We start from the raw sequence: 12,968 nt of genomic DNA on the forward strand, positions 1-12,968 counted from the left end.
CGCCATAAAACACCTAATTTGAGCTAATTGTAGGCGGTAGCGGCGTAGCGCGACCCACCATGAATGCCCGAGGTGATTGTGGTGGGTGAGTGATCTTGAGGTGGGCTTTTTTGTCATAGGTGGTGCTGTAAGGTCATGGCATACTGAATTAGCTATCCATACAGTGATCACTTGTCAAATTCTCTATAGTAGACAACAAGCGACTCTCGTCTAGATGCCATGGGTCATGAGACTGTTTATTTTGTAACAAACACCACCCCAAAATAATGGAGTTTGAGTAAAAGTAAATATTTTTAATGGTTTTATGGTTATGAGAGGAGTACTCTGATGTACGTTCAATGCTCTTTTCTTAGTCTCAAAATACAGTGCAATTTTGTCGTTTCTCGGCCACTTCTCGGCTTTCCCATAACCGAAGCCCACGGGTTAATAAATGAGTTTGTGTGTGTGTGTGTGTGTGTGTGTATATATTTACCTATTTGTAGTATACAGGGCCTGAGCTCAAGCTTGGTCAGTCCTGTCTCCCAATCTATATTTGTCCAGCTTTTCCTTCATTTTATGGACACTGCCCACTTCAACGATGTCTTTGCATGTATCCACACTCCTGTATAGAAAACTGAACTTCTTTAGGTCTTTCAAACAAATCCCCTTTCTCAATTTCTTACTGTGTCCTCTTAGTTGCCTCCTCCCTTCCTTCTCAACCAACACTTCCATTCCACTTGTATTCCTGAACAACGCTATCAGGTCTCCTTTTTCTCTTCTTTCTTCCAGTGTTGGTAAGCCCAGTTCCTCTAATCTAGTCTTGTATGGCAGGCTTGATAGTTCTGGTGCCATCTTAGTTGCAGTCCTTTGAATCCTTTCAAGTTTCCTTATGTCCTTTTTCTTGTGTGGTGACCAGACAACTGTCGCATACTCTAGCCTTGGCCTAATCAATGTTGTTAATATTTTCTTCATCATGTCCCCATCCAAGTGGTGAAATGCAACTAATATTTTGCAGCAGACTATATGTTTCTCTGAATATCTTGTTTATATGCTTCTCAGGTGTCAGTGTATCTTGTATTATAATCCCTAAGTCTTTTTCTTCCTTCACTGTGTTGATGATTGTCCCTCCCATCTTATACACTTCACTTGGTCTATTTTAACTCTTGCCCATTTTTATTGCACGCACTTCTTTTCATTGAGCTCCATCTCTGGTGAGTGTGTGTGTGTGTGTGTGTGTGTGTGTGTGTACTCCAGCTCTACTCCTCACTCACCTGGAAAGATCTAATAGTGTAGGACATTTGGAGACAGCTTGGGGCTTTCACCCAGGGAGCATCACAGGTCATCACCAGCTCCATGCAAAAAGACAGCTTGTCACTTGGGTCTGAAGGGGTGAAAATAGGCATTGATTTACTAATTAACTAAGATACATCACTGTATTGTTATACACAACACCCAACACAAAATACAAAGTGCAGCCTGATTAACTGCAACTAACTGAAACCATTCTATAGCTCACCCTCAGCACATAACACACTCTAAAGACTCCTTCCATCTGTGACACAGACATTGGCGTCACAGTATGGAAAGGGTCAAGAGGAAATGGAAGAGGATTAATCCTCTTCTAAACCTCTCTAAGTTCCTCTTAATCCTCTTCCATTTCCTCTTAAGAGGTTTAGAAGAGGATTAAGAGGAAATGGAAGAGGATTAAGAGGTTTAGAAGAGGACTAACCCTTTCCATACGGTGACGCCGTCGGACGCCCGTCGGACATCGGCGTCACTGGAGTGAAGGGGTTAACCCTTTCCATCTGTGACGCAGACGTTGGCGTCACAGTATGGAAAGGGTCGAGGAAATGGAAGAGGATTAATCCTCTTCTAAACCTCTCAATCCTCCTCTAAATTCTTCTTAATCCTCTTCCATTTCCTCTATAGAGGTTTAGAAGAGGATTAAGAGGAAATGGAAGAGGATTAAGAGGTTTAGAAGAGGACTAACCCTTTCCATACGGTGACACCGTTGGACGCCGATGTCGCCGGAGTGAAGGGGTTAACATCCAACAATACTCTGAAGTAGGTATCTGGGGTTGCCAGAAAAAAAGGCTGGGAGCTATTTCCTCAATGCCTACTCATCAATGTCAGTGTTCTTTTCCCTTTGAAATTTCATACAGTGCCATTCATTAGCACAATTTCCCTTTCCTTCTCCTTTGAATCCAACAAAGCAATACAGCCTAACCTTTTCCATCCTTCCCTAAAATAAGTCCTTCAAACTTTCCGTGTATTCCTTCCTTTCTTCTGAACTTTAACAATATGAGTAACCTGATAATCTTCCCTCCCTTAAACCCTTTCACCACAATAGTGTCACATATTCGGCTAATGTACACTTTTCATCCCCTTCAACCCCATGCAGAGTAACTCACTGGGGCTTTTTATCCTCCTCCTTGACCCCAGCAGCATCACATATTATACATATACTCTGCCTCAGCAGTATCATACATTGGGCTTATGTATCCTCCTCCTTCCTCTCAACAGTATCCTTCACTGAGACTTACATACCCTCCCCCTTATTTCATCTGAGAGGTGTCACTAACCAGCCCAATACTGCTGTGCCACATTCCAGCTTTGTGTCCCCTTTCCCCATGTGCCCCCAGTACTCACCTGCCTCACTGTCATTTAGCATCACTGGCTCCACTGCCACTGACACATCCATAGGTTTGTCTGCCTTCCAGTTGCGAATGTGGATGCCCTTCTTCCGCTCACTACCACACTCTACAGCAAACCTCACCTTGTCCTCCACCCCACTTGAGTGCTGCATGAGGTGGTCCACCGCACGCTCTACCTTCAGAGCAAGGAAATATTATTAGGGCAATATTATCAGGGTAATTCTTATATATCTATCTATCAGTCTGCCTCTTCCTATCTATCTCTCAGAAGAGAGAAATATTACATCATAGAAAAGAATCTCTCTCTCTCTCTCTCTCTCTCTCTCTCTCTCTCTCTCTCTCTCTCTCTCTCTCTCTCTCTCTCTCTCTCTCCAACAGCTTTCCAGACCCTCACCTGTATTAGGCCATGTCCCTGAGCAAAAACATCAATGTCCAAGTTTTGGGCAGTGTTCTGTATTGACCGACGGACGGAATAGGGTGAGTACGGAATGGACTTGAGCTTCAATGCTGCGAGAATGAGGGCCACACAGCCCGCTGTGTGTGGAGAAGCCATACTGAAATGGAGGCAAAGAGTTAGCAGCAACATTAGTACTCTGCATTCTCTTAAGATATGGACTGGTAATTATATTTGAATAATAAATAATTCTATGACTGTATAGCTTTTACTTAACTTGATTCTAACTTAAGGATTTCTTAATTTGAGAACAAAAATCTAAGGCCTGTTTTCTGTCTTGCTGTAGAGGAAGATTAAATGAAGATTAAATAAATGGTGGTCCTGAGTGTATATTAAGCTTTACAGAGCCACAGCATCTTTATTATTTAGTTATAAGAAGGAGAAACCTCATCCAAAACAACAGAAATGAGCAAACTAGAAGGCAACTGGCATTTCTCAGTATACCTTGTCCCATTCATGAGCTGGTTACTCCTGAGGGTGAAGGTGGGTACGGAGGTGATGGCTCCCCCTGGTGCACAAACCGTCACTCCCCGAGCACCATCCCCTGTAGGACCACGCGATGACCACGTGTATGGGCAGCCTGTGTGGGGAAGTGGAAGGTGTGTTAGTCTGAGAGAGTGTGTGTGTGTGTGTGTGGTGTGTGTGTGTGGTGTGTGTGTGTGTGTGTGTGTGTACATGTGTGTGTAATCCACGGCCTGATCACAAGCGGGACTCGCCATCGACACGCACTCCTGATTAGACCAAGCTCATTATAGTTGAACTCTGGGTACTGTTGGGACCTTCACACACCACACTCTCCAACTCCTTGCTCAAGAGGAGACAGCAACCACTTCTTGTCAGTGTTCACAATATTGTTTTTGTCACCTGCACATTCTCTCAATTTACACTATGAGTTTTGTAAGGTGTGTTAATCAGAAAGTACTCCAACATGTGACTAGTGCTGCAAAATCTAGGGAAAGTGAATGGGAGGCACATCGTCAAACCAACTGCCCAGTGACAAAAAAACATACACATGTAAAAATGCAGGCAGTAGAGTCAATGATGCAGCAGAATTCACATAAAACATGGTCGCCAACACCGCCTCAAGAACTGAGAAGTGTTGCCCAGACTCATTTACATGTGTGGAAAGCTAGCAGTCCATCTGCTGTTGCTATGCTAAATTGGGCAGTGTAACTATTACATTGACAACGCTGGAGGGGACAAAAACTAGTGGAGTAACAGTTGCACCAATAACACTGTATAAAGGTCAAGTTGGGGGCATATGCTATAGATGTGTGTGGCTGCGGTGCTCATCTACGTTGCATTGGCCATTGAATATGTGGTGGGAAGAACCCATTACCCTGGGACACAGGGCCAGTGTGACATCCAGGTTACCTCAGTTACCTTCCCCAGGTTTCCCCTGGTACCCATTTATTGATCAGCCTGAAAGGGAGGATGAACAGTTGGGTGAGCTGCACGCCAACTGCTTGGGCTAGGATTCAAACCTAGGCCTACGGATTCATAGCAAGGCACACTAACCACAATACCACAGAGGTGTGTATAACACTCTATAGGTCAATAAAAATTGTTATTATTTCAGCTAAAAGATTATTTATATACTCCCTAGGAAAGAACAATCACTTGATGATTGAAATAAAAGAGGTCATGAAATGTGGATTAAAAAGAGATGAGACCCACTAGAAAGACCAGTACAATTAAAACAGGACAAATTTTGAAAATTTAAGAAAGTATTTTGATAACTATAGCTGAGCTGAAATAAGTGAAATGAATAGAATCCACAGTTAATATGGCATTTCTATGGACATTTACTGAAAGCGTGAGAAAATACGTACTGAAGTACTAGGGTCCTCTTACAAAAGAATATTTTTTTCAACAAAAGAAGTCAGGAGGCACTTAAAAAAAGGGACACAGCTTGAAACAAAGTAATATGAGAGTTTGAATCCAGGGTTCTGTCAGGCTACAAAAGTACAAAGGGCCTGGATCATGTAGACATGGAAGACTTGCTGGAAGGGGGCAGAAGAAGTACAAGGGGACATGAACATAAGCTGAGGAAAATAAAATGCAGAAAGAAAGTATGGCATGCCCAACAGCATCATTGATACTTGGAATGGTCTGAACACAGAGATAATTATAGCTCAAAACATCTATGAATTAAAAGCAAACTTGTATGAAAGCAGATGTAAAGACAGGACACGAGTTTAGCTCAAGTATTGTGTACTATGAGTTAAATATACACACACACACACACACACACACACACACACACACACACACACACACACACACACACACACACACACACAAAAAAAAAAAAAAAAAATAATAATAATACGTCGGTTTAAATCCCCACGCTACCACCTGGGATTTTTCAGTCACCGCCGAGTGGCCTAAGACTACTCACATGCTGTCCAGAAGACCACCAATCAACCCGGACTCTAGAAGAAACCGTCCAGTGAATCAAGAATGAGTTCCGGGGGGCAGCATGAGCCAAGCATAATTGGCGCCACTATAAAAAAATTGCCTGCTCCATGATGGGATTGGGTTGACCATCTGGCCCCTGAAGAAAGCCGCTATAGGCGGGGATGTAAAAAAAAAAAAAAATAAATAAATAAATAAATAAATAAGTAAATAAAATAAATAAATGAATAAATAAAATAAAAAATAAAATCATATAAATAAAAAAATACAAAAACAATTAAATAAATAAATAGGTGGCATGCACGAGTAACTTCACCATCACAATGGGGTTTCTATCGGGTTGGAGGTAGCTGGTAGTCTGGAAAACAACTTGCCGCAACCCAGCACTGCACAATGGGTTGGCATTTCGGCAGAGTCTGTCTTGCGGCACTAACGCGGAACAGATCAAAAGAAGAAGTGCAGTTTGTTTTGCCTCCAACTCGGCCCCGAGCTTGAACTTGATGAGTTGTGCACGCAACCTATAAATAAAGGAACATACACACCTGGCAGCTTCTCAATCATGGAATATTCAGCCATCATCATATCAGGAGACACGTAGGCGCCCACCCCGATGATAGAGTCGCTCTGGAAGTCCGGTGGCACTCCCACGGTTGCCAGGGCCGGCCCATGGTTGCCTGCTGAGGCCACCCATACGACCCCATACTTGTTGACCACTTCATGTGCCAATTCTCCCAAATGTCTGAGGGTGTAGGGAACAAAAAACACTAAATATCTATGTGAGACATGCCAAGCTTTTATTCAATGATTACTTAAATTAATGATCTGGTATAAAGACTAGGTGTAACCTTTTATACAGTACTTTCTTACTATTTGCAACTACTTCACTACCTGACTCACCATTAACCCCTAAAGGATGAGTGACCTGCAGGTGGAAATATTGGTGGGTTCCATAAAAGGACGAGTGTCCAGCATGCGGACACCTCCGTTTTCCTATATTTCCCTTGTTTCCACATGACCTTTGCTATTGTTCTACATTTGAAATACATTAATGGACAATCTTAGTCCTAAATACATGCATACATTGGCCTAGATGTTGTCACATGGCTAGTTGTGATGAATGTTTTTTTTCTTTGGCATACAAGGATATTTACACATAAAGCCAAGTCCTTGACCTCATGTGCACACACAGATCTTATATGCTTATCCCTAGTCTCCATTATTAGTTATTTCACTATCATTTTAATTTGTTATATTATAAGTATCACATGAGCTTTTACAATAAATGTACTGGAAAAACAGCTGTTTTTTGCATTTTCCAAAGTCACCCCTCAGATTTTTTCTTAAAAAGTTCCCTTTTCTCTTTTACTATCCTCCTTATATCTTCTGTCCACCATGAATTTCCTTTTCTTTTTCCATCTCTCACCACTTTCATCCCTACCATTTTTTTTGTTGTAGTTACCATTACTTCTTTAAATGTTCCAAAAACTTTTTCAATATTCGTACTATCTTTTATACTTTCCCATTTTTCACTTAAGGCCTCTGCCATTTCACGTTTATACTCATCTTTTATCTCTTTTTCCTGCAACTTTTCTATCTTCAGTACTTCCTTTTTTACTTCACCTTTCTTTTCAAACACACACTTTTCTTTCAGCTTTAATTTTGACAGCACTGCAAGGTGGTCAGAGCCATCGAACATTCCTCTTACTACCTTCGCGTCACAAATATCTTTTTAAGCCTTCCATCTACTGCCACATAATCAATCAATCCTTTTTGCTCATAGTCTTCTCCCCTCCTCCATGTATATTGGTGGATATTCTTGTGCTGAAAGAAGGTGTTCGCTAGGAACAGCCCCCTCTCAGCACAGACATCCACCAGGCACTCTCCATTATCATTCTTTCCAGGTATCACCCATTTTCCCACCACATCCATCACACATTCATCACCCACTTTAGCATTCATATCTCCCATCATAATAAGTTTCTTTTCTTTCTCAAAGCTCTTCAGACATGTATTCACTTCCTCCCAAAAAGCTTCCCTTTCTCTCAGTCTCTTTTTACTTTTCACATTTACTGGTGCATATACATATACACACCCAAACATACTTTACTAAACCTACTTTTCCTTTCACCCACACAATTCTTAATCCCGTCCAACCATAATCAGTCATACCATTCCACACACTTTCAAACATCACAATAGCACATCCTTCCTTACTCCTGCCTCTATACCACTCATCCATCCCCGTCCATACAACCCCCCCAGGCACACCCTCCCACGTACCCTCTCTATCATCACTCACACCAGTTCCTCGAATACGTGTTTCACTCACTCCCAACACATCCACTCTACCATTCACAAAATTTTCAATCATCACTCTCCTCATTTCCTCATCACCTACCCCATTCACATTAATAGACACCAGTCTCAAGCATTCCCTACTCTCCTGCCACCCCCTGGCCATTGCTCGTGCCTCTAAAACTCGATAAAAGTATTAGAGGCCACCAATGGGTGGCCAGTCCAATGTAGTATTATGGAGACTTGCTCCTTGTCCGGGCTAAAAGGATTAAAAACAACAGCTGATGGTCGCTGCCCCCCTCCCCATTGGTTCTACCCAGCAGGGTATACTAACGGTGCGTACCGAGTGAAGGTGAGGATGGGGTAGGCTACCTTCCCAGTTAGAGGGTAGCCATATTGCTCTTTTCCCAATACCCCAGAACAAGGGAGCTCTGCACATTGGCAACAACGCACCTCGGATAAACCTCATTGGTTACGATACTGCCACTGTGCAAGTATCGTAAGTCAAGGATTCCTTGTACAGGTCACAGTATCCTGGGTTATAATACACTTCAGTCTTATTTTATGGTAAGAACTAACACAGCTTGGAATACACCCTTGCGTTCTGAGGTAAACACTTGGAACAATGCATGTAATTATACTTTGGTTCTAGAGATGCACTAATGTATTCTAGGGATCCTCTTCGATGTTCCCTGATAACAGTTCCAGTTGCCCAGTAGGCAGTTATTTGAATCCCGCTTACATGCAAGTGATTTATGAGCTAAGAAGAATAAATAGATCCATCATAGTCTGCCACATCTGATACCCACTAACCAAAAAAGATACTCGATTTGAAAGAGTCTAGTCAGTCCTCAGCTCCTCATACATCTCCAAACAAGAGAAGCAAGCACCAGGTGTGTCTGCCATGTTTGTTTACAATTCAATTTGCCCTCATCTCCCATCAGCACTACACAGCAACTTTAATTTTCACTTCTTGCTGAGTCCTCCTGATTACACAATGCTTCAGCTTTTGGAGGTATGGTGGTGGTAGACAGCAAATGCATCCATATTGTAGCAAGAAGTGCAAAATTGGAATACAAGGTTAAAAAGAAAAAAAGAAAATAAATAAAGGCCAATTTGGGTGAAGAATCAGTCTGACTTTGTCAGACTCAAACCAATTGTATTTTTTTCATATCAGTTATTCACTTCAAATTTTCTGAACTTGCATTTTGCCATTTTTTTCTCCAATTACATGTGAAATGAAATAACTCTGTAGTGGCATATTAAAACTACTGGGTTGCTTCTTCAGCCTACTAAGAATATATGAAGAATTAGAAATTGGATACTTGGTGGCTACCCTGCCTGAGACAAGTTTTGAAGAGCCTGCGCTGCTGACTTCTCAACAATAAAACTTCTGCATCCATTCACATGATATTTCATGCTGAGGGACCTGTGTTGACCCCTGCTATTCAGGGGATGTGTATTGAATAAGGCAAATCTGTGAATACAGGAACCCCTAGTTGTTGGACCGTTCATTATTTGACATTTTGCTCTTTCAACACTTGTATTTACATACCCTTTTTGTTGTTTTGACATGCAATCCCTGCCATTTCGACATTTGAATTTTCAAATCGAGCACCAGACTTCCACCTGGCTGCCAGCCGGTGGATCCATGAGACATGTTTGAACTTTGCACAGCCTGATTAGCTGGTGCACTACCAAAATGGTGGCCCCCCACAACATTCTTGCAGCAGCTCTGCAGCTAATCTTGGCAGATGAGCTTGCAGGTGACCCTGTAATGGAAGCAGCTGCAATCGAGCTTGAACAAGACAGAATGTAACTGACAGTGGCACAAGCAGATATGCATCCTCATAATAGGAACATGTCATGGAGTGACCTCTCCCCGTTCTATATTCCTGCTATGTATGCAGGTTTGGGTCATGAGGAAATTCCAGCCAATCACACCTTGCACTCGATGGTGATGTGGCCTGAGATGGATGGAGCTTAGCCCTTGCACACTCATGGGCAGCACACACACACACACACACACACACACTCAGGCCCTGTACACTACAACTAGATAAAAACACACACACACACACACATATACACTCTCACTTTCACAAGAGGAAACTGATGATAAACAGATACTGAAGCCTTGTGTGCAAAGTGCATAATTTCATTCAAATTTTAGTGCAGTTGACGTGTGTCAGAGGCATTAATACAATCTTAAATTTCAGTTTTAATGCCTCTAATACATATCTAGCATTCCTGAAATTTGAAGAGAAAAGAATTACATCTACTGTTTTATATATATAGTTTGAAAAAATCAAGGTATATTTGCTTAATTTGCACCACCTTCATCCTAAATGGATTAGTTCCATCTTCATCTCAGTAAAATAAGCACAGAAATCTAATCTAACCACAGAACTGCCCAATGAACTGTGAGGAAATGTCTTATGAAAACAATAAAATCACATATCCTCTCATGCAATAAATGTCAGTGATCAGGCAACGACTCACTATGAACCTACAAGTTACCTAACTCAACTCTGCCTAGCACTGTTACCATTGTATGTTATCAGAGTGAGAGAGAGAGAGAAAGGGGATTGGTGGTGGTTGATGGGAGGGAGGGAAGACTGCTGTACTACCACACAAACGTGTACATGTTGGAGTAAGATGCTGTCTCCTCGGTGGTGAGGTGACAATGGCTGAGGCAAACTGCTGCCTTGGCCAAATTGGAGTAATCAGAAATTCCAGGGTTGCCAGTGGTCACTGGCTACTTTAATGCAGAAATTGGTATACGCCGTCACGTATATATAATATATACACACACGTATATATGGATAGTCACTAATATTTTCTTTCAGGTCAAATAGTCCACTCAGTGTATCCAATAACTTCTGCCAAGCAAACTCAACAATTGAACTCAAAGGTGCATGAAGTACACTTTCCTACATCCAACTACAGCCTCTTTGACCTAGTTTAAAACTCTCAAGTTAAGCTAGTCACTGACCCTCCTGAGTCATACTTGTCAACCTCACATACTCACCCTGAGTCAGACCAGTGGGCATGCTCCCCATAGCTCATGTTGATGACGTCAACACGATAGTTTGGGTTCTTCATTACCCGCATCATGGCCCGGGCTAATGCTGTGCCTGTCTCCATGCCTGTGATACGGTTGTCCCCTGAAACATTACATCAATTATTATTATTCTATCCATACTGTACTGAAGTCTCTTAAGTTCCACACCTACACAGTTGTTCTGGCTGTTAGATATACATGATTTACAACTATGAAAAAAATAATTGCTAAACTACCTATGTGTTGTTGCTACAGCTGATGTAAAGAAAGAGCATTATGAATGGGTAATTTTGTTATCCAAAGAAGCAGGAATACTTCAATGTTCAGTCTTTATCAATTCAAATTTTTATATAGAGGGTGCAACAGGATGTCACTGACTCTTAGAGACTTGTACTTGTACTTGTCCTGTCTAATGTACTTACCTATGGTAATGGAAACTATTTGAGCACCAGGAGCAACACCATTTTTCTCGGGATTATCTGGAAAATTTGCTGAGGCAATGGAGGCCACATGGGTGCCATGGCTTGCTGAAAGGAATAAAAAATATCTAATATACTTCACAAAATTCAGCCTCCTTGTCAGAACAGAAGGCAAACCTAGTATGTGTAATCTCGCACAAAAAGCCTAGTATGCGAGGGTATGAAAATTTAACCTGCAAATACTGAATATGTACGTGGATTCCATTATACACGAGGCAGAGGTAAGTGATGTTCACAATCCGTTGTTTAACTTGAATGCAGGACACCTCCCCTGCATGATGCGCCTACTGTGATGTCACGATAGGCTACCTATCAATGCTTAGCCCATTGTGATGCGAGTTGTGGTGTCACTGTGCAGCCCTTCGCAGGTGGAAGGGAGAGTCATATTACTGTCGCCTGTCTCCATGTATGGTGAGAACCCTCTCGTGAACAATCTTTGCAAGCCTGCAACCACTGCTGTTTCTACTACCCTACAGCACACCATGATGACACGTACTTGTCTACCACTCACACTGGTTTTGCCACCCATACTTTAAGGATTTAATGGATAAAGTGACTGAGTTTGTGGCTCATGGTGAATGTGTTCATGGTGACAGGTCAGGTAAGGAGGGTGTTGGTCCAGTGAGTGGCGAGACGAGTGGTGCAGCAGGCAGTGTGGTGGAGACACACTTAGCATCTTACCCTCATGGGCCATGCCAATCCACCAAGTGACTTCCTGGCAAAACCTGTCATTGTTATGCACTATGCTACCAAGGTATGTGAAACTATTGGTGATCTCAAAGTTATCACCACATGCATCAACAGACTGAACTGTGTCATCCAGCAAGTCTCCAGTCAACTGGACCTTGGTTTGGCCCAGGAGACCCTGTTGCGATTTTTACACAATACACCTTCTAGGCCGAAATCACACTCCCCTGACCCACCTTATGGTGCTAGGCTGCTCTACCCAGCTAAGCACCCACCCAATATCCCCTTTCCAAGAGCCCAGAGGAAAGAGATAATTAGTGGGTCACGTAGCTTCTCGTAGTAGGGTTTTCAGAATAGTTTTCTGAAGTAAGTTGACGGAGTATGCTGGCCTTGTAGTAATAAGGCTGAAGTAGAAGGGATGTAGTCGTCCGTTGCCCTTGTGACACTTAGTAGAGTATAGCTTCTGACTGGTGTGTTTACACCGTGAGGAGTTACTGCTGACTGGGTTTACTTGGCGTCTAACAGCTGACTGGTTGCGGGGCGGGCTTGGAAGTTGACTCGTCCCTTTCGGAACATTCTAGAACCTTGGTTTGGGGAGCATTCGAACTGCAACTGCTAATTTCGATGCTCTGTTTCGCTACTGGATTACCCTTACTTCCCGAACCCTTAATTCCTAATAACCTTCAGTCCCAGTGGCTTTGCCTCCTCATGTAGTGCTCTGAGAGCCAGCACTAGGACCTTGAGCAATTCTGCAAGTACAGCATCATCAGCAAACACAAGGTCAGTGACCTTGATGTTGCAAACAAATGCTCTGCAATGATTTTGATCACCAACTTTATCTAACACCCATTCCATGCAAGTCTTGAAAAGTGATGGAGCAAGGGCACATCCCTGTCTCACTCCTGAATTAAGAGGGGAGAAGACAGAAAGGCCTCCCC

The 12,968-nt window shown here is 42.5% G+C and overlaps 1 protein-coding gene across 1 annotated transcript in view; it reads right to left on the reverse strand.

Annotated features, from left to right (window-relative positions):
- LOC126994027 (tripeptidyl-peptidase 2-like) overlaps positions 1-12,968 on the reverse strand; it is a 39,197-nt gene that overhangs the window by 17,622 nt on the left and 8,607 nt on the right. The window contains 7 exon segments of the mRNA XM_050853300.1: positions 1,251-1,360; positions 2,629-2,809; positions 3,028-3,187; positions 3,532-3,667; positions 6,048-6,244; positions 10,832-10,967; positions 11,287-11,391. Coding sequence (XP_050709257.1) covers positions 1,251-1,360; positions 2,629-2,809; positions 3,028-3,187; positions 3,532-3,667; positions 6,048-6,244; positions 10,832-10,967; positions 11,287-11,391 — 1,025 coding nt within the window.

The sequence above is a fragment of the Eriocheir sinensis genome, chromosome 1 (genome assembly GCF_024679095.1).
Source record: "Eriocheir sinensis breed Jianghai 21 chromosome 1, ASM2467909v1, whole genome shotgun sequence".
Taxonomy (NCBI): Eukaryota; Metazoa; Arthropoda; class Malacostraca; order Decapoda; family Varunidae; genus Eriocheir; species Eriocheir sinensis.